The sequence below is a fragment of the Chiloscyllium plagiosum genome, unplaced genomic scaffold (genome assembly GCF_037043375.1).
Source record: "Chiloscyllium plagiosum isolate Xiang-an unplaced genomic scaffold, Cpla_swu_hap1 HiC_scaffold_48, whole genome shotgun sequence".
In the NCBI taxonomy this organism is placed as follows: domain Eukaryota; kingdom Metazoa; phylum Chordata; class Chondrichthyes; order Orectolobiformes; family Hemiscylliidae; genus Chiloscyllium; species Chiloscyllium plagiosum.
In genome coordinates, this window is record NW_028270186.1 from 12,490,625 (window position 1) to 12,511,226 (window position 20,602).

At 41.4% G+C, this 20,602-nt stretch overlaps 1 protein-coding gene across 3 annotated transcripts in view; it reads left to right on the forward strand.

Annotated features, from left to right (window-relative positions):
* The window catches only part of LOC122543129 (disintegrin and metalloproteinase domain-containing protein 9-like), a 129,931-nt gene that overhangs the window by 41,926 nt on the left and 67,403 nt on the right, over positions 1-20,602 (forward strand). For all 3 annotated transcript variants that reach the window (XM_043681470.2, XM_043681471.2, XM_087984384.1), the window contains exons 4-5: positions 7,184-7,262; positions 10,453-10,529. In XM_043681470.2, coding sequence (XP_043537405.2) covers positions 7,184-7,262; positions 10,453-10,529 — 156 coding nt within the window. The remainder of the gene's footprint in view (positions 1-7,183; positions 7,263-10,452; positions 10,530-20,602) is intronic.

Sequence of the window (20,602 nt, forward strand, 5' to 3'; positions counted from 1 at the left end):
ATAAAATCACAGAATCATAGAGGACAGAAGAAGCCCTTCAACCCATCAAGGCTGTATCACCAAAGCTACACTAAATCTGCATTTCTCCCATTTTCCAGCACTATACCTATAGTATTGAATTAGATTAGATTTTTTTTAGATTACATTACAGTGTGGAAACAGGCCCTTCGGCCCAACAAGTCCACACCGACCCGCCGAAGCGAAACCCACCCATGCCCCTACATTTACCCCTACCTAACACTACGGGCAATTTAGCATGGCCAATTCACCTGACCCTGCACATCTTTTGGACTGTGGGAGGAAACCGGAGCACCCGGAGGAAACCCACGCAGACACGGGGAGAACGTGCAAACTCCACACAGTCAGTCGCCTGAGGCGGGAATTGAACCCAGGTCTCAGGCACTGTGAGGCAGCAGTGCTAACCACTGTGCCACCATGCCGCCCAAATGTCATGAATGTTATGACATTTCATGTACTCATCCACGTTTTCCTCAAATTTTCTCTGAACCTCCTGCTTTTCACTTTAAAATTATACCCCCTTACTAAGGATCCTGTGATTAAGGGGAACAGCTGCTCTCTCTTTACACTATCCACAGCCCTTATAATCTTATTCATCTCTATGAGGACCCCCTCACCCTTATCCACCCCAAAGAAAATAACCCAAGCTTATCCAGTCTCTTTACCTGGCTAAAGTACTCCCTCCTAGGCAACATCCTTATGAATATCTGATGCACCCCCTCCAATGCAACCATATCCTACCCACAGTACTCCAGGTGAATCCTAACCAAAGTCCTCAGCAGCTCCAACACAGCCTCCTTGCACTTACTTGGGGTACATGTCCACAAATCCCTCAAGTCGGGGAGCAGGAGAAGTTAATGAAGGCAGAGGGAGCACTTGTCTTTTCCAGTCATGGCATAGATTATTGATTTGGATTTTGAGTAGTTTTTTATCAGTGCAGACTTGATGTAGCAAAGGACTCTTCTATACTGTATAATTTAATGCAGGCTGTATCATATAAAACTGTATGCAAACAATATAGGAGTACTTTTCACAAATGAGGAAATCGCATCTGTACTAAATTTATAATCTGAGCAAAAGTTAAACTTAGTGTTTACCCTCATTTGCAAACTAGATTTTGCTGTGCTAGTTGTTCTCTGCTTTTATTTTGCCAAGTCAGGCTGTAAGTTGGCACGTTTGCTTACGCTGCATTTGTATCAACTAGAACAGCAAGTGGATAATATAGTTTTTTTTGGAAATGTGACTGTTTTTGTTTGTTTGTGTCTGTATGCGTGTATAGACTCAGGATGAGCAGTGCATAGTCATTGCGACACGTACCAATGGGGTAAAAAAACAAGGCAGGATCACTAGTTGAGACTGAGGCTGTGATTCTCGATAAGGTCAATCTTTGTCCTGTTTGGCAGAATTCCAAACAGCTCAGGAAGTCCAACAACTTCTCCATTTCTGGTCACCTCATTGGACTTTCTCATTGATCATGTGTAAAGACTGAGAATGCTGCTATTAGCTCTTGAGTTATTCCATTTGTTTCATGGGGTCATTGTTTATCTGTGTCAGATCAAAATTCAACACTGCTACTTTCCAAAATAAATGAAGCGGAGGAATTAGAATACGAGCTTTGCCATAGAGTCACAGAGATGTACAACATGGAAACAGACCCTTCGGTCCAACCCGTCCATGCCGACCAGATATCCCAACCCAATCTAGTCCCACCTGCCAGCACCCAGCCCATATCCCTCCAAACCCTTCCTATTCATATACCCATCCAAATGTCTCTTAAATGTTGAAATTGTACCAGCCTCCACCACTTCCTCTGGCAGCTCATTCCATACATGTACTATCCTCTGTGTGAAAAAGCTGCCCCTTAAGTCTCTTTTATATCTTTCCCCTCTCACCCTAAACCTATGCCCTCTAGTTCTAGACTTCCCCACCCCAGGGAAAAGACTTTGTCTATTTACCCTATCCATGCCCCTCATAATTTTGTAAACCTCTATAAGGTCACCCCTCAGCCTCTGACTCCAGGGAAAACAGCCCCAGCCTCATCAGCCTCTCCCTATAGCTCAAATCCTCCAACCCTGCAACATCCTTGTAAGTATTTTCTGAACCCTTTCAAGTTTCACAACATCTTTCCGATAGGAAGGACACCAGAACTGCACACAATATTCAACAGTGGCCTAACAATGTCCTGTACAGCCACAACATTACCTCCCAACAACTGTACTCGATACTCTGAACAATAAAGGAAAGCATACCAAACACCACCTTCACTATCCTATCTACCTGCGACTCCACTTTCAAGGAGCTATGAACCTGCACTCCAAGGTCTCTTTGTTCAGCAACACTCTCTGGGACCTTACCATTAAGTGTCTAAGTCCTGCTAAGATTTGCTTTCCCAAAATGCAGCACCTCGCATTTATCAGAATTAAACTCTATCTGTCACTTCTCAGCCCATTGGCCCATCTAGTCAAGATCCAGTTGTAATCTGAGGTAAGCCTCTTCGCTGTCCACTACACCTCCAATTTTGGTGTCATCTGCAAACTTACTAACTGTACCTCTTATGCTCTCATCCAAATCATTTATGTAAATGACAAAAAGTAGAGGACCCAGCACCGATCCTTGCGCCACTCAACTGGTCACAGGCCTCCAGTCTGAAAAACAACCCTCCACCACCATCCTCTGTCTTCTACCTTCGAGCCAGTTCTGTATCCAAATGGCTAGTTCTCCCTGTATTCCATGAGATCTAACCTTGCTAATCAGTCTCCCATGGGGAACCTTGTTGAACGCCTTACTGAAGTCCATATAGATCACATCTACCGCTCTGCCTTCATCAATCCTCTTTGTTACTTCTTCAAAAAACTCAATCAAGTTTGTGAGATGTGATTTCCCATGCACAAAGCTATGTTGACTATCCATAATCAGTCCTTGCCTTTCCAGAAAAATGTACATCCTGTCCCTCAGGATTCCCTCCGACAACTTGCCCACCATCGAGGACAGCCTCACTGGTCTATAGTTCCCTGGCTTGTCCTTACCACCCTTCTCAAACAGTGGCATCACGTTAACCAACCTCCAGTCTTCCAGTACCTCACCTGTGACTATCGATGATACAAATATCTCAGCAAGAGGCCCAGCAATCACTTCTCGAGCTTCCCACAGAATTCTAGGGTACATCTGATCAGGTCCTGGGGATTTATCCACCTTTACACGTTTCAAGACATCCAGCACTTCCTCCTCTGTAATATGTTGCCATCTATTTCCCTGAATTCCTTATCTTCCATATCCTTTTCCACAGTAAATACTGATACAAAATATTCATTTAGTATCTCCCCCATTTTCCGTGGCTCCACATAAAGGCCACCTTGCTGATCTTTGAGGGGCTCTATTCTCTCTCTAGTTACCCTTTTGTCCTTAATGTATTTGTAAAAACTCTTTGGATTCTCCTTAATTCTATTTGTCAAAGCTATATCATGTCCCCTTTTTGCCCTCCTGATTTCCCTCTTAAGTATACTCCTACTGCCTTTATACTCTTCTAAGGGTTCCCTCGATCTATCCTGTCTATACCTTACATATGCTTCCTTCTTTTTCTTGACCAAATCCTCAATTTCTTTAGTCATCCAGTATTCCCTATACCTACCAGCCTTTCCTTTCACCCTAACAGGAATATAATTTCTCTGGATTCTTGTTATCTCATTTCCCTTTTTCCAGCCGTCCCTTTACCTGAGAACATCTGCCCCCCAATCAGCTTTTGAAAGTTCTTGCCTAATACTGTCAAAATTGGCCTTTCTCCACTTTAGAACTTCAACTTTTAGATCTGGTCTATCCTTTTCCATTTTAAATCTAATAGAATTATGGTTGTTGGCCCCAAAGTGCTCCCCCACTGATACCTCAGTCACCTGCCCTGCCTTATTTCCCAAGAGTTGGTCAAGTTTTGCATCTTCTCTTGTAGGTACATCCACATACTCAATCAGAAAATTGTCTTGTACACACTTAACAAATTCCTTTCCATCTAAACCCTTAACACTATGGCAGTCACAGTCTATGTTTGGAAAGTTAAAATCCCTTACCATAACCACCCTATTATTCTTACAGATAGCTGAGATCTCCTTAGAAGTTTGTTTCTCAATTTCCCGCTGACTGTTAGGGGATCTATAATACAACCCCAATAAGGTGATCATCCCTTTCTTATTTCTCAGTCCCACCCAAGTAACTTCCCTGGATGTATTTCCGGGAATATCCTCCCTCAGCACAGCTGTAATGCTATCCCTTATCAAAAATGCCACTCCCCCTCCTCTCTTGCCTCCCTTTCTATCCTTCCTGTAGCATTTGTATCCTGGAACATTAAGCTGCCAGTCCTGCCCATCCCTGAGCCATGTCTCTGTAATTGCTGTGATATCCCAGTCCCATGTTCCTAACCATGCCTTCCCTGTTAGGCCCTTTGCATTGAAATAAATGCAGTTTAATTTACCTTGTCCCTGCCTGCCCTGACTGTTTGGCTCGCTTCTGTTCTCAACTGTACTAGTCTCAGATTGATCTCTTTCCTCACTATCTCTTGGAGTCTGACCCCTCCACCTTACTATTTACTCCACCATCCCAAGCAGCTCTAGCAAATTTCCCTGCCAGTATATTAGTCCCCTCCCAATTTAGGTGCAATCCATACACATCATTTCTACCCCAAAAGATATTCCAATGATCCAAAAATGTGAATCGTTCTCCTATACACCATCTCCTCAGCCATTCATTCATCTGCTCTATCCTCCTATTCTTGCCCTCACTAGCTCATAGCATCGGGAGTAATCCAGATATTACTACTCTCGAGAACCTCCTTTTTAAATTCTTGCCTAACTCTCAGTAATCTCCCTTCAGAATCTCAAACTTTTCCCTTCCTTTGTCGTTGGTTCCAGTGTGGACAATGACCTTTTCCTGCCCCCTCTCCCCTGTGAGAACATTCTGCACCCTTTCTGAGACATCCTTGATCCTGACACCAGGGAAGCAACACACCATTCTGCTTTATCGCTGCTGGCTACAGAAACGTTTTCTGTATCTCGAACTAGAGAATCCGCTATTACAATTGATTTCTTGGAAGCTGACATACCCTTCGTTGCATTAGAGGCAGTCTCAATACCAGAAACTTGGCTGTTCGTGCTACGTTCCCCTGAGAATCCGTCACCCCTTACACTTTCCAAAACAGCATACCTGTTTGAAATGGGTATATCCACAAAAGACTCCTGCCCTAGGTGCCTATCTCTCTCACCTTTCCTGGAGTTAACCCATCTATGTGACTGTACCTGAGACGTACCCCCTTCCTATAATTGCCATCCATCACATACTGTTGCTGTTACATATCCCTCATTGCTTCTAACTGTCAACCTGATAAGATTCGCAACCAACAGCATTTATGGCAGATAATCCACAGTACTCTTAAACTCTCTTTAAACTCCCACATCTGACAAGAAGCACATATCACTCTAACTCAAGGCCATTTTTGCTCCTTCACAATCTACAGACCCAGAAAATAACACCATCTTATTCCTCTACAAGCACTGCCCCAGTTTAAATTAATAGTTGTGGCTTATATTTTAATCAAGAGACATATTTCCAAAAACATATCATCAATGAAGAACCAGTCAAATTTTGAATGCATGCTGGTATGCCTATTCTCCAGAAGACCGTGGCAGATGGATCACTGCAAATTCAAGTGTGCTTCTCAAAGTTTTACCAATAGACAGTGTCTTGAAAGCTGCAATGTGGTCCTGACTGTTTTTGGTTCAACTTCTTTAACAATATCAGCACAGTTCAGGTTTTCTCCAGAAATTCAAGTGTGTAGAGTGAAAACTTTGGAACTCATATCTGTGGCCATAAACATTTTCTGGCTCACCAAGATCAGTTGACGCTGTTGTCCAGTCTGGGCTGTTTCATTGAACAATTCACAGACACTGTCATTTCTTTCACACATATACTTGTAAGTTTCACTTTCTGGCATAGTCTTTTCACATTGTAACTATGCGTCTGCCATCCCCCATTAGTTCTTGTTGTCATGTGTAGTTTGGTTATCACTGCAAATCCCATGTAAATTCACCCCTACCTGAGCGATTACCCTTGTGTTGTTGAAAACACCCACAAACAGATGATTGAACCTTTTTCATCCCAAAGTGCAAAAAGCAACAATGCCGTGAATAACTCTGTACCTGTTTCCTGAAAAAGCGACTGTGGCATTGTGTTTACCATTTCCTCCAGTATTACAGCCTTTGTTGTGTTTACAAGTTGTGAGAAACTTAGGCCCAACGACCAACAGAATTGAGGGGCAGTGATGTGATGACAGAAACTGTCGTCCAAAGGAGGCTCAGCACTGTTGGCTGCATGATATTTAAGTATCATCAGGGAAATTCAGCCATTGCCACTGACATAAATGCCAGTCCACAAACTGGGAATGTTGCTTAAGAAAGCAGCAGGGCTGATAAGACAGATGTTTGTGCTTGCACTCATCACCTGAAGATGCTTGGGTGACCTTTTTAGAGGTTTATAAAATCATGAGGGGCATGGATAGGATGAGTAGCCAAGATTTTTTTATGTAGGATAGGGGAGTCCAAAACTAGAGAGCATAGGTTTAAGGTGAGAGGGGTAAGATTTAAAAGGGATCTAAGGAGTACTGTTTCCATGCAGAGGGCAGAATATGTATGGAATGAGCCACCAGAGGAAGTGGTGGAGGGAGGTATAATTAGAATATTTACAAAGCATTTGGATAACTAAATGAAGAAGAAAGGTTTAAAGGGCTATGTGCAAAATGCTGGCACATAGGACTAGATTAAGTTAGGATATCTAGATGGCCTGGATGCATTAGACTGAAAGGTCTGTTTCCATGGTGTAGATCTCGATGACTCTATGACTCTGCTTTCGCCCTCGATGTCTTGACTCAGTCAGCAACATGTTGTGTTCGTGTTACTTTCAAATGAAGATTTTGTCAATTTGTTTCATGCAACATTTCAAAAGTATAATCACATTTCAGAAAACAAAAGGACCAAAAAATTCCAAATTAATTGCTTGGGATTCCTTAAATATATCACATGTAAATTATAGTCATTGCATGTCAGCTTTTGCAACTTTCTAATATCATGGGTTTGTTAAAATGTGGTCAAATGTGTTAGCACTGACTGCTGATGCTCTTTTACTTCAGAGACATTGTACCAAAGGACTTCAAGATGTTCACCTACAGCAACAATGGGAGCTTGATCTCAACTCGGCCAGATGTTCAGGTATTCAACGAGTTGGCAACAACTGTTTTATCCCATTATGACCCATCAATCTTGAATTACATAGTTGTTTCCTTCTTGACTTTGTCACGTTTTTCAGAAAGCATTGACTTGTATCAGAGTGTTGATCAAAACTGGTAGCATTGTGTACTTTTCTTTAGTAGCCTGTCTTTGTGGTTGAGTTAAGTCAGTGACTGTTGGCAGCTTATTCTCCTGATGAATCTGGAAACAGGGAGTATCTGAAGTACACCTGATCTCCCTTCTCATTGTCCTCTGTATGTAAGGGACGTGATTTATATATATTTTAATCTCGTGTATTTTGGATTTTGAAGTGTTGATCAATTGGTCTTTAAGCCTTCTGTGTATCTGAGGTGTTTAAAGATTTAACTTGTGGGTATTTTTGTAGCCATGGTGATATTTTTCAAAACACTGTAGGTCAGGGAGACTTCCTGGTGAGTACTGGGTTTGCACTTGCATGAGGGAGTTTATGAGCAAAGAAAGTAAAGTGTCCTGCATTAGATTTTCACACAGAAGATTCTGGGGTTTCTATTTTGGGCTTGGAGGAAACATGTAAAACTTGAAAAAAAAATTTCTTGTGTTTCATTTTGATAATTTGCAGAAGTTTTAGTTGAAGATTGATGTGTCAGTTCATTGTTCCTGAGAAAGGAAGGTAGTTTGAAGACTGTTCAGAAAGAGTTAACCTTAATGTCATGAGTTTAGTTTCAAAGTTCCAGACCACAAGTATTTGGTTAAAATCCTAAAGAGATATTTGCAGATAAGAAAACTGGAGCTCATATACGATAAATCAAGGACGAGTCTCTCAGATCATCACTGAAAATTAAAGCCACAGCCAAATCAAAATCTACCTAGGTTCCAGAAGGGAATTCTATTTGATGTTTGAGTGTTGTCATGAGGTGCTGTTTGGCTTGATGGGATTGCAATTTACCATATGTTTCTAAATCTTTAAACATATATGTAAATATTTTGGTTTATTCCATTTTATTTTCATTTCTTTTACATAATAAATATCTGATTCATTGATAAAACTGAATCTGCACCATTGGCATTTTTGTGTATCAGTGAAAGAACACCTTATTAAAACCAAAGAGAATCCTTGATCTATCAAGCTAGACATAAATCCGGGAACTGAATTGTCCAGTACTAATATCAGCTGGAACCATAACACATCTGTCAATCACACCAACAATTAATTGTGTAGCTGAAGCGTAGTGATTTGCATGAACTGTCCAGTCTTTATTTCTCACTTTTTGCATCACATGATGTATTTGCGAACTGAGTTAAAGTCACATGATACCAGGTTATAGTCCAGTAGGTTTATTTGAAAATACAAGCTTCCGCAATGTTGCTTCTTTGTTACATAGCAAGTGAATTATTGAAACAACATGAAGTGCGAACTGAAATTGACGTTTTGGACTCAATTTTTGTGCCTCATTAGAGAAACATAGCTTAAGTGCATTATGGTCTCAAGAGTCACCAGCTGGGATTTCCTGATGGAGTGAGGTTGTACGATGGTGAGGACAAAGTCAGGTTCATATAGATTTTTGACTCTTGAGTGTGTGCGTGTGCGTGTGCGTGTGTGTGTGTGTGTGTGTGTTTTGTGGAACACTCATTCCTGTCCAGATCCAGCCTGATCGACAAATTTATTCCTTTGGTTGGAGACTGTTGCAGCTGAGGCCTTTGACTCAACACTGTGATGTTGGGGGACAAAGTACTGAATGATAGAATGATATTATCAGTTGCCTAATCATGGGGAGGGAAGTTGCTTGACTTGGGGAGGGAGGTGGGAGGAGAGCTGAGGGGAAATATTTCTGCTCCTTTTGGCCTCCAAGGCTTCGTTGACTTTCCCACTGCAAATTTTGCCACTCTTCACAATTGCATTTTCAAGGTTAGTAAATCTGATGGGCCTGGTTAACTCGAAAATGCATGAAGTCACATGAAAGTATTTAATTGAGCAATCTCCTACCCTCACTGCTCAGAATGATTGTCTCTGTTAAAATTGGAAGTTGATTGGATCAAACCATGTTGGTTCATGTTTAAGATTTTGACTGCTTTCTGATAATTCTCTCACTCTCTGGTTTTGGAGGAAGCATAGTTAAAATTTCCTTCAACAAATTTGGGTCAATCCCAAAGCCAAGTAAGGATCACCAGAGAATTTTCATCACCAGGCCTTCATTCTGAAATATTTCAATAAATAATATTTTCCTGGAAAGTGGAGACTCGCTTATCGGCACAATATCGAGCTGGAGCAGTGGCACGTTGGAAATAGCTCATTGATCTTAGGATAGCTGGGTCATGTGTATTTTGGCAGCATAAGCCTTGTCAATTTCTTGTAATCCATTCTCAAATTCATGCCACAGTCATGATGTACTCCATCACTGACCCTTGTTTGAGATTTCTTGTCCCCTTCTCAGAAGTGAAAAACAACAGAAGCTGTGAATGACATGATAATACACTAATAACTTTTTTTTTGGAACTATAAATTGAATGGCAGGTTATACTGACATAATTGAAAAACTAGATAGATTTTCAGATGTGAAAAACAAGTGTTGCATATCATTGAGTCGTGCAATACAATTTATCTTTTTGGAAACAAACTGGAGGGATAAGTTGAAACTGAAGTTTACCGACAAGCTTTCAAGTTAAGGACGTTCGTCCTGGCAACAGACCTCTGATTGGTTGAGCTGAGAAGAGCTTTAAAAATAAACTCTGTGCTCAGAGCAGAAAAAGGTAAAATCTTCCCGAGCCTGCAGTCAGACGGCATCTTGCTCTCTCACCATGTGATGAAGAAGTCAGGAAATGCTGGAAAGCTTTAAAAAAAAGCATGCTAGGAAAGACCTACATTTGTCTGATCAACCACCAAATTGAGGGATGAGCCTCATGTTAGAGAAAATAAAGTTTTCACTACTGCAAAAATCCAAATCACTGTGACAGAAAAAGGAATTTCCAGTTTGTGCTCTGTAATTTTGATTTTCAGAATTGTTTGCTCTGTCTCTGTTCTTTTCCAACCAATCGTATATGTGTTAAATCATTTGTCTTTTGTCATTCAGTATGAATTTATTTGGGGATTTTGAAGGGGTAGAATTTTAAGTTGCAACAATCTAAAATCCTTGTTCTTGTTAAAGTTAATTGTGTAAGTTTTATTTAACCATTTCCTTGCTATTTATTTTTGAAGGATCATTGTCACTTTAAGGGATACGTGGAGGGAATGGACAATTCCATGGTTGCTCTTAGCACCTGCAGTGGGCTCAGGTAAAGATTGCATGTATTCTTGCATTAATCACAAAACAGCAGTGACTGCATGTAACACATCACGTTTGGGAGGTCAATGATGCTGTGAAAGTGATGTTCCTTAACTTGATAATGATCTCCCTCCTACAATGTATTAATCATCTTACTTTGTCTCATCGTGAGGGCACTTGTGGTGTAGTGGTGGTGTTCCTATCTCCGGACCAGGAGGCCCCAGTTAAAGTCCCACCTGCTGCAGGGATGTATGATAGCAGTGCTGAACAGGTTGATAAAAAAACTTTAAGAATATATTTTTATTGAAAAATAGATTTTTAAATGTTACAACAAATACAAAACAATACAAAGAAAGTACACCAAAAAAATGTAAACAACCCAAACTGCCCTCTTGTATTCATGTATAAACATAGATAAAAGTATTTTAAAAACCCAACTAACTACTTAACGAAATAAATAATAACTAACAACTAATAGATAACAATAATACAGCTCAGCAAAACAAAACACTAACTCTCGAATATCGAGAACATTAATTTTCATCTATTGATATGTTCGCAGTTCCCTCTGTCTGGATATTGGACTCGTCAAGCACAATTGTTACAACTGTATAAAAGCCCTTCTTAGTGTGACAGACAAGTCTGTGTCCAGGTAGTCCAAAAAGGACAGCCATGTTGTCCAAAAAGGACAGCCATGTCTTATAGAAATTCAGTTTTGTGGTGTACCACACTTGTAAGAAAGTCCAAGGGGATATATTCCATAACAATCTTACGCCAATCGGACAGGCCCGGGGGATTTTCAGACACCCAACCTAAAAAGATATTCTTTCTTGCACAGAAAGTGAGGATGTTGAAAAGTGTTTTCTTATGCGCATCTACAAGGATAACACTGGGCAGGCCAAGAGGAAGAGAGATCGGGTCCTTCTCCACCCTTACACCCAAAATCTCCTCCATTGCTCCTGCCACAGCACTCCAGTATGTTTCAAGCCTACCACAGGACCAGAGACAATGGGTGAGGGTGCCCGTACTGACTTTACACTTGGGGCATGTTGAAGATACCCCGGTTTAAATTTTGACAAATGATCCAGAGCCAAGTGGACCCTGTGGATTAGATTACTAGATTAGATTAGATTACTTTACAGTGTGGAAACAGGCCCTTCGGCCCAACAAGTCCACACCGACCCGCCGAAGCGCAACCCACCCATACCCCTACATTTACCCCTTATCTAACACTACGGACAATTTAGCATGGCCAATTCACCTGACCCTGCACATCTTTGGACTGTGGGAGGAAACCGGAGCACCCGGAGGAAACCCACGCAGACACGGGGAGAATGTGCAAACTCCACACAGTCAGTGTGCAGTGTGGAGAATCTTCAACTGTAAAGCATGGGTCATATTGCAAATTGATATCTTTCTTGCATTTCCCAAATATCTTCCCCTGCCTCTGAGGAGACCTTAACACCTAGTTCTTTCTCCCACACCCTGCAAAGTCGATCAAACTCATCTGAGGGGGCACCCCCCAGTTGATGATATAAAGTGCTGACAGAAAGTGCACTCTTAGCACTGAGCACCCTCCTTTCTATGTCAGATTTGTAGGGATCAGTCAAAAGTGTAGTCTTTTTTTTGAATAAAATCCCTAACTGAAAAAAAACAGAAGAGATGCCTGCTAGATAGCTTGTATTTCCGCGCTAGCTGATCAAAATACATCATTGTGTCTCCCTCAAATAAATCACCCATGCAAGACACACCCCTAGCTGCCCAATGTTTGAGTCCTGAATCTATCATCCCTCTTTGAAAACCCAGCTTACCCACTATAAGTGTAAGTAAAGATGTTTTGCCAGTATTGCCTTCCCTCTGCCGAATTGCCCTTCATGCTTTAACAGTATTGCTAACAATTGGATTATGGCAATATTCCTTAACTGTCCTCATTTTGTCCAAAAACAGCAAAATAGTAAGGGAGCACTTTGCCTGAGCGGTTTTGATATCTAACCATATTGAAAAAGGGTCCACGCAAGCCCAATCACTCACGTTAGATAAAAGCGAGCTCAGTTGATAATTTTTCATGTCCGGGAGATCTACTCCCTCTCGTCTGTGAGACAATTGCAGTTTAGCTAATTTAATAAGGGGATGCTTATGATGCCAAATAAAAGAGCTAAACCAGCTGTTCAGTCTGCTGAAGGTTTGCTTATCGAAAATCAGGGGGAGCATCTGTTTCGGGTACAACAAATGGGGGAGGATATTCATCTTAATAAGAGCTATCCGATCTAACCACCAGACCGGAAGCGCCTCCCCATCTTTGAAGGTCTTGTTTGATTTTGTCAAAAATTGATCAAAATTAGCTTTAAACAACCTGGCAAGAACCAGTGATGAATATATCCAAATACATAACCCGCCCCTGCCATGACCACTTAAATGGGAATCGAGATTTTCCGTCAACACCAAGCACCTTCATAAGACCACCCATTGGCATAGCCTCTGATTTGACAAAATTAATCTTGTGCCCTGAAAAGGTGCCAGATGAGCTGATGCATTGTCTCAGGCAAGCACTGAAACTGGTGGATTTGACAAAAAAAATGAGGATGTCATCCCCGTACAAGGAAATCTTATGTAATTTTTACCCCACTTCTGGAGCCAATATATTGGGATCCCTACGAATGGCCTCCACCAACAGTTCAATCACCAGTGTGAAAGCAATGGTGAAAGTGGACAGCCCCGTTGGCTGCCCCTAAAAATGCTAAAATTGCTTGATTGTACCCCGTTGGTGTTGACCGCAGCAAAAGGTTCACTGTAGAGAATCTTTACCCATCTTATAAAGGCCTCACCCATGTCAAACCGCTTGAGAGTATGAAAATGGCACGGCCTCTCAACTCTGTCAATTGCCTTCTCTGCATCTCGAGAAATCACCAATTCCTGTGTTGACTATTGTTGACACGCTTGAATTACATTAAGCAGCCTCCGAACATTATTGGAGGATCTGCGACCCTTTATGAAGCTCGTCTGGACTGTTAAACAATAGAAGGTAATACAGTTTCCAGCCTTAACACTAGAGTCTTAGAGAGGATTTTACCATCAACATTTAAGAGTGAAATGGGCCTGTAAGAAGCACAGTCCTCCAGGACATTCCCTTTTTTCAGATTAAGCGAAATATTGGCAGAGGACGATCATGACTGTACAACTCATTGAACATGTTGAGCATCAGGCCTGACAATATACTTATAAATTCCATATAAAATTTGCTGGGAAGTCCATCAGGACTGGGTGCCTTCCCACTCTAAAGTTGCTTCACAGCCTCCTGCACCTCTTGCTCTGATAAGGGGGCATTGAGAAAAGACACTTGTTCGGGGGTCATGCCCAGGAGTTCCAGATCCTTGAAAAAGGACTGCATTTTGGCCCGCCCCTACTCACAACCCTCAGATTGACATATTTCTCTGAAATGCCACATTAATCTTTTTGGTATCACGTTAGGTTCCCAGACCTTTCCCGAATAGCTTGAGGGGCACTCCTTTTCCTGGCGAGATACGCTAGGTACTTGCCCAGTTTGTCACCATGCTCATGTAATCCTTGTTTTGCAAAACTAAGCTCCTTCTTTGCTGTCTGCATGAGCACCGAATTCAATGCAGACCGCAGCACCGTGATCCTCTGTAGCTTGGCCAATGAGTGCCTGTCCATGTCAGCCTTCTCAGCTGCCTGCAACTGTGCTTCAAGGAGATGTTGCTGCTCGCCCTTCTGCCGCTTCTTACTGACAGCATAAGAAATAACTAACCCCCGGCATAGGCTTTGGCAGTTTCCCAAAAGACAGACAAGCTACTAACCGAATCTGAGTTAATGTCTATGAACACCCTAAATTCCTGAGAGAAGTACTCCACAAACTTATTAAGGAAAAAGGGATCCATTTGCCACTGCCTCAGGCCTGTTATAGTGTCCTTAATCTTAACCCATAGTACACTGGTTCCCCCCACCTTGTCTCAGCCGAATCCCTCCAGCCCGGCACCGCCTTCCTGACCTGCAGTCTTCTTCTTGACCTCTCCGCCTCCATCCTACTCCGACCTATCACCCTCACCTTGACCTCTTTCCACCTATCACATTTCCAACGCCCCTCCTCCAAGTCCCTCCTCCCTACCTTTTATCTTCTCCTGCTGAACACTCTCTGCTCATTCCTGAAGAAGGGCCTGTGCCCGAAACGTCGAATCTCCTGTTCCCTGGATGCTGCCTGACCTGCTGTGCTGTTCCAGCAATAAAGTTTCAACACTGGAGAATGATCAGCGTTGGTAATATTACCAATTGTACAAGATACCACCAAGTCCAGGGTTGCCATGGGGGTCAGAAATAAATCAATCCTGGTGTGGAATCTGTATGGATTGGAAAAAAAACTTAAAATCCCTGCCTGTACGGTGGAGATGCCTCCAGACGTCTGCCAACCCTAACTCCACACAGATCCACTAAATATTTAGTTTATACAGAGGATATCGGGGGGGGTGGTGGTGGTCTTTGGGCATCCATGAGACAGTTAAAATCTCCCCTATAATGAAATGCCGGGACTCAAGACTGATCAATTTAGAGAACGCATCTACCAGAAATTTGAGGGGATGGACCAGAGGTCAGTAAACATTTAAAACATCATATTCTTCCTGGTTTATCGGGGCTTAGAGGATTACAAACCTTCTGTGTGTGTTTTTAACACACTCGAGGAACTTAAATGGGAGATTTCTCCTAACCAATATCACCACTCCTCTGCTTCTGGTATTAAAAGATAAAAAGTAAACTTGATCAAAGCCATTCTGCGGTAGTTTCAAATGCTCCCTATCATCCAAATGTGCCTCCTGTAAAAAAAATAATATTTACGTTTTCCTTACTAAGACTCGAGAGTACGCTTTTCCTCTTGATTGGTGAGTGACTCCCCTTGATGTTGCAGGGCACTATTGAATCAAGTCATTCGCCATAACCTTCTGCAATAACATTTAAATTCCAGAGAGGAGGAACTCTAATTACAAGTCGCCGAGCCTTAATGTCGTAAGGTCCATCGAACGTAAAAATGACATAAACTCAAACCACTACCGTTAATAAACCTACAAAGCTATCAAAGACTATGTACAACAAAAACCAAAAAACAAACCAACACATAAAGCACCAATGGCGCTGAATAAGGGAACTCACCTCCTGCCCAAAGGTTGCATCTGCACATCCCAAAACCCAACTTCCTGTCCCACTGCCAATATTGCAGCCAGGGCATTTAAATACCTGAACCGGGCATAAACTGCCTGTGAGTAGGCATCTAGCCATCCCAACCATTTTCTCTCCTAGCTAGAGCCGCACCACAAACACAAGCAGAAAAGAAAGAAAATACACCATGAAATATCAAAGTGAACAAAGAAATTTTGAATAAAAAGGTAAGTACCCTACCCATCCTTTGGTAGAACTTAATTTAGAAATTGAAAGTACAAATCCCAACTGCCCCTGAGCATAGTTGGGACCAAATTATTACTAATTAAAAAAAAGGAAAAGAAAGCCCTGACCAGACTTCCTCTTTTTTTTAAAAAGTAGAGACATACCCAAACAACACTACTATTTATACATACTAAATTGTTCAGATTAAGTTAATTTGTCCACAAAGTCTCTTGCCTTCTCTGATGCGTCAAAGAGATATACAGATCTATCTGAGGTTATCCGAAGCACTGCCAGATCCTGAGCTCCCTCAGTCTTTTCTTGATGCTGTTATAAGATTTTCTTTTCCGGATCACTGCCGCTGAGGAGACCTGGAAGAACATCAGCTTACAGCTCTCGTAAACTCTGGCCTTTAGATCCTTCCCCTGGGTTCTGGAAGCTTCCACGATTTTCTTCTTATCTATATAGCGATGAAACTGCACCAAAACAGGATGAGGACATTGGTCCAGACCTGACCTCAATGCCATAACCTGGTGAGCCCTCCAAATTGTCAAGCTTCTCATTCCAGCCTCCACTTTAATGAATTTCAGCAACCAGTTGTCAATAAATTCCACCAGTCGCTCACCTTCCTTACCCTCCAGCAGACCGATAATCTGAATATTTTTCTCCTGCCTCTGTTCTCGAGGTCATCAACCTGGCCAAGCAAATTGCTGACCTGCATCTCCAGGGCCTGGATCCATTCATGGAGAAACTGGTATCAGCTTTCATCTCTGTGACTCTACATTCTACCTTATCCGTCCTTTTCTTCAGGTCTCCGAGCTGCTGTTCATGCTTCTGCAGCATGATACGAGATAAGGGCCAGCTTCTCCTCTATCTGCTTACCCAACATCTCGCGAGGTTTCGCAAAATCCTTTACCAGGACCTGGTAGGAAATAGAGTCTGACGATCCTCCAGCCTGGGCCGCAGACCCGGCCTTGAACGTACCTCCTCCCTTCTTCAGCATCCTTGGGTGGCGAAAACTGAGATAAGTTACTCTCTGACAATTTCGTGGGACTCTACAACCTTTCCAGCATTCCAGGATATCACACTGATCCGAGTAGAGCAGGTTAGGACTTTGTCCCGCTTGCTTTGTGGTGCGGAGCTCTGCAACGCAACCTTCCTACATTGCCACCATCTTGGATCCTCCCCGATCAGAAAACCTTTTTTAAAAAAATGGATTTAAGGACTTTGAGTGTGCTGCATAATGAATGTTCATTAGATTAATTACCATTTAAGTTTAGAAAATCTCTTCCAAGATATGGTTTTAAACATACTGGAGTTCTTGTTTGCAACACAGTTGAAATTGGCTGCAAGGTACATGAAAATATTGTGTTTGGTCTAAACCCATCTTTGCTTCATTTTTGTCACAGCTGATGCAAAAGTCTCTCAAAAAGGGTTAACTTTAAAAGCACTGTGAAGGCTAAATTTCTTTGAAAAGGGTTATCAATCTTTTTTTTATTGGAAGAAAAATGAGCACAAGCATAAAATCCCACCTATTCACCATCAAGGACCATAAGACCATAAAACATAGGAGTGAAATTGGGCCATTCAGCCAATCAAAGCCGCTCCACCATTCAATCATGGCTGAAACATTTCTCAACTCCATTCTCCCACTTTCTCTCCGTAACCCTTGATCTCCCTTACAATCAAGAACCTATCTATCTCAGTCTTAAATGTATTCAATGACCTGGTCTCCACAGCCTTCTGTGGCAATGAATTCCATAGATTTGCCACTCTCTGGCTGAAGAAGTTTCTCTTTATCTCCACTCTAAAAGGTCTTCTCTTTTCTCTAAGGCTGTGTTGTCTGGTCCAAATCTGTTCTACAAAAGGAAACATCTTCCCAACATCCACTCTGTCCAGGCCATTCAGTATTCTGTAAGTTTCAATTCGATCTACCCGCATCTTTCTGAACTCCATTGAGTATAGACCCAGAATCCTCAAACGTTCCTCAAACATTAAGCTTTTCATTCCTGGGACTGACTCCAAGTTTATGGTTTTCTGTCGTAATAATTCTCAGTTCACTCTCATTCTGACCTTATTGCCTTCATTCTCCTCTGCTGTTCCAATAAAACTCCAGGTCAGCTTGAGGAATAGAACCACATCTTTGAATTAGGCACTTCACAGTCTTCCAGACTCAACACCGTGTTCAACATTTTCAGACCATAACCCTCTGCCTTGACTTTTTATTTTTGGTTTTGAATAACAACTGTCGATGAAATTTATGTGATTCCTATTTGCAAATTGTCTGCACTTATATTTTGTTTACATATTATATTGCTATTTCCTTTTGCCTTTTCTCATCATTGCTTTGGCCACTTAATCTCTCTCCTGCCTTAAACCCTATCAAGACTGGCCTTTTTTTGCACTTTATTTAAACCTGGAGCAACATTTCTTTGAAATTTTGATGAAAGGTCAACAACCAAAATATTGTTTTTTTAGATTGTCTGTTTATTGGGTATTTTCACCATTTAAAAAAAATTAAAAACCTTCAGCATTTGTGCACGGTGGCTCAGTGGTGAGCACTGCTGCATCACAGCACCAAGGTCCCAGGTTCAATTCCAGCCTTGGGCGACTGTCTGTGTGGAGTTTGCACATTCTCTCCGTGTCTGCGTGGGTTTCCTCCGGGTGCTCCGGTTTCCTCCCACAGTCCAAAGATGTGCAGCCAGGTGAATTGGTTATGCTAAATTGCCCATAGCGTTAGGTGCATTAGTCAGAGGGAGATGGGGGGTCTGGATGGGTTACTCTTCGGAGAGTCAGTGTGGACTGGTTGGTCCGAAGGGAATCTAATCTAATCTAAATTTGCAGTATTTTGGTTTGGTGAAGTCTGTTCGCTAGCTAGAGCCTCCAGCAATGACTGACCTTTTTTGTTATGTGGTTGTATGAGATTGCTTCCATGATGCACCAAGTTTAGCTTGTGTTCACTGCTATCTACCACGTGGAATTCATGCTTGTTATTTTTTTCTTTATTGTAAGGAGTAAGAGCTAATCAAGTGTAGCTTTGAAAAAGGGAATTTGACTTATATATTCAAGATTAACATGACGAATGTAAGTGTTTGGTACAGAGATTGACCATTAGCTACCCCCTCCCCCAACATTCTCAGCTATTTAATCAGACCATGGCTGATCTGTTTTTCACCTCAACTTCACATTGTCACTTACTCCTGATAACACGTAATCCTCCCTTGCTTTTGTAATAATTTAACCAATGCTTCTTTAAAAATTTTCATAAACGATTAACTGTTTGATGAAGAGATTTCCAAAGACTCATGATGCTCTTTGAGAAACAATTTGCGCTCAACTTTGTCTTACATCTTTACCCCTTATTTGTAAACGATGACTGCTATTTCTGGATTCTAATATCCACACACATCCTATCAAGCTCCTTCAAGAGCTTGGGGAGCTCTCTCTATATTAAGTCAATTCTAATCTTTCTCTCTCCCTCCCTTGTTGAATTAATTAAGGAGTTACATTTGCTATCTTCCAATCTAATGGACTGTTCCTCAAATCTTGGTTATTTTAGAAATATAACTGAAGACTAATTTTTAAAATTTCTGTCCAATTATTGTAATTATACTTATTGCGATGATGTTGAGATGTATGGCACTCATAAAATCTCCCCAAAATTTACATTTTGTCGCATTGATTATTTAAAACCATTTTACCAGGGCTTTGATAAGAATATCATAGTCAGCTGTAGTCCATTAAAATATTAAAATAAGTACAGCTTGTATATCTTGAGAAAATGTACTTTTCAGTGAAAGCATGTATCTATTTGTAGATTCAGATGAAAAAGACTGAGGAACTCAGTTTGTGTTGTTGACTTATTAACTTTTGCACTATAGCTGAGTTGAAAGAAATTATTTGCTACAAATTATGTCAGGCTGTTAGTCATTCAGTGGATGCTGTCCTTTTTACATGCCTTTCTGACTGCAGAGTCAAAGAAAGCAAATAAAAGCTTCCATTTATATTGCACCTTTTATTCCCTCAGGATTGGTTCTCGTGAAGTATGTTTTGAATGTGGTCGTTGTTGCAATGTGCACATCCAGCACCTAGTTTGTAAAGTGCACATTCCTCTGAACAGCAAATAGATAATGATCAAAAAATGTGTTTTTGCTTTTTATCAGGCATAAATCATGGCCTCAGAATACCCTCCTGCCCTTGAAATGGAATTATTTATGTCCATCGAGAAAGCAAACGCATTCCCAGTTTGAAATCTCATCAAAAAATGGCACCTTCATCAGTGTAACATGCCCTCAGTATTGAAATAGTGTCAACTGGATTCTGACTGATACCACTGTTATAGGACTTGAATCTGTACTGTTGTGACTCAAAGACAAAAATAGCTACTAACTGAACCAAGACGAATATTCAAATGTGCTTGTTAAAGTCCAAAAGCTGCATGGCTTCTTCTCTGCAGCAGCAGGAGAGCCAGAAACGTAGCAAAATGTAGAAGGCAGTATTGCTTCCCTGTCCTGCATTCCTCACAACATCACCTGACTAAAATGCTTCCGATGCATTCCATTGTTATGTAGTTAATGATACTGTATTTTGCAATTTGTAGGAACCTGACCACTTCCAGATTATTTCTATTAACACCAATTCAAAAATAATTGACAAATGCACATCAGATGTTTGAAAAGTGATTGATGTAAGAAAAGT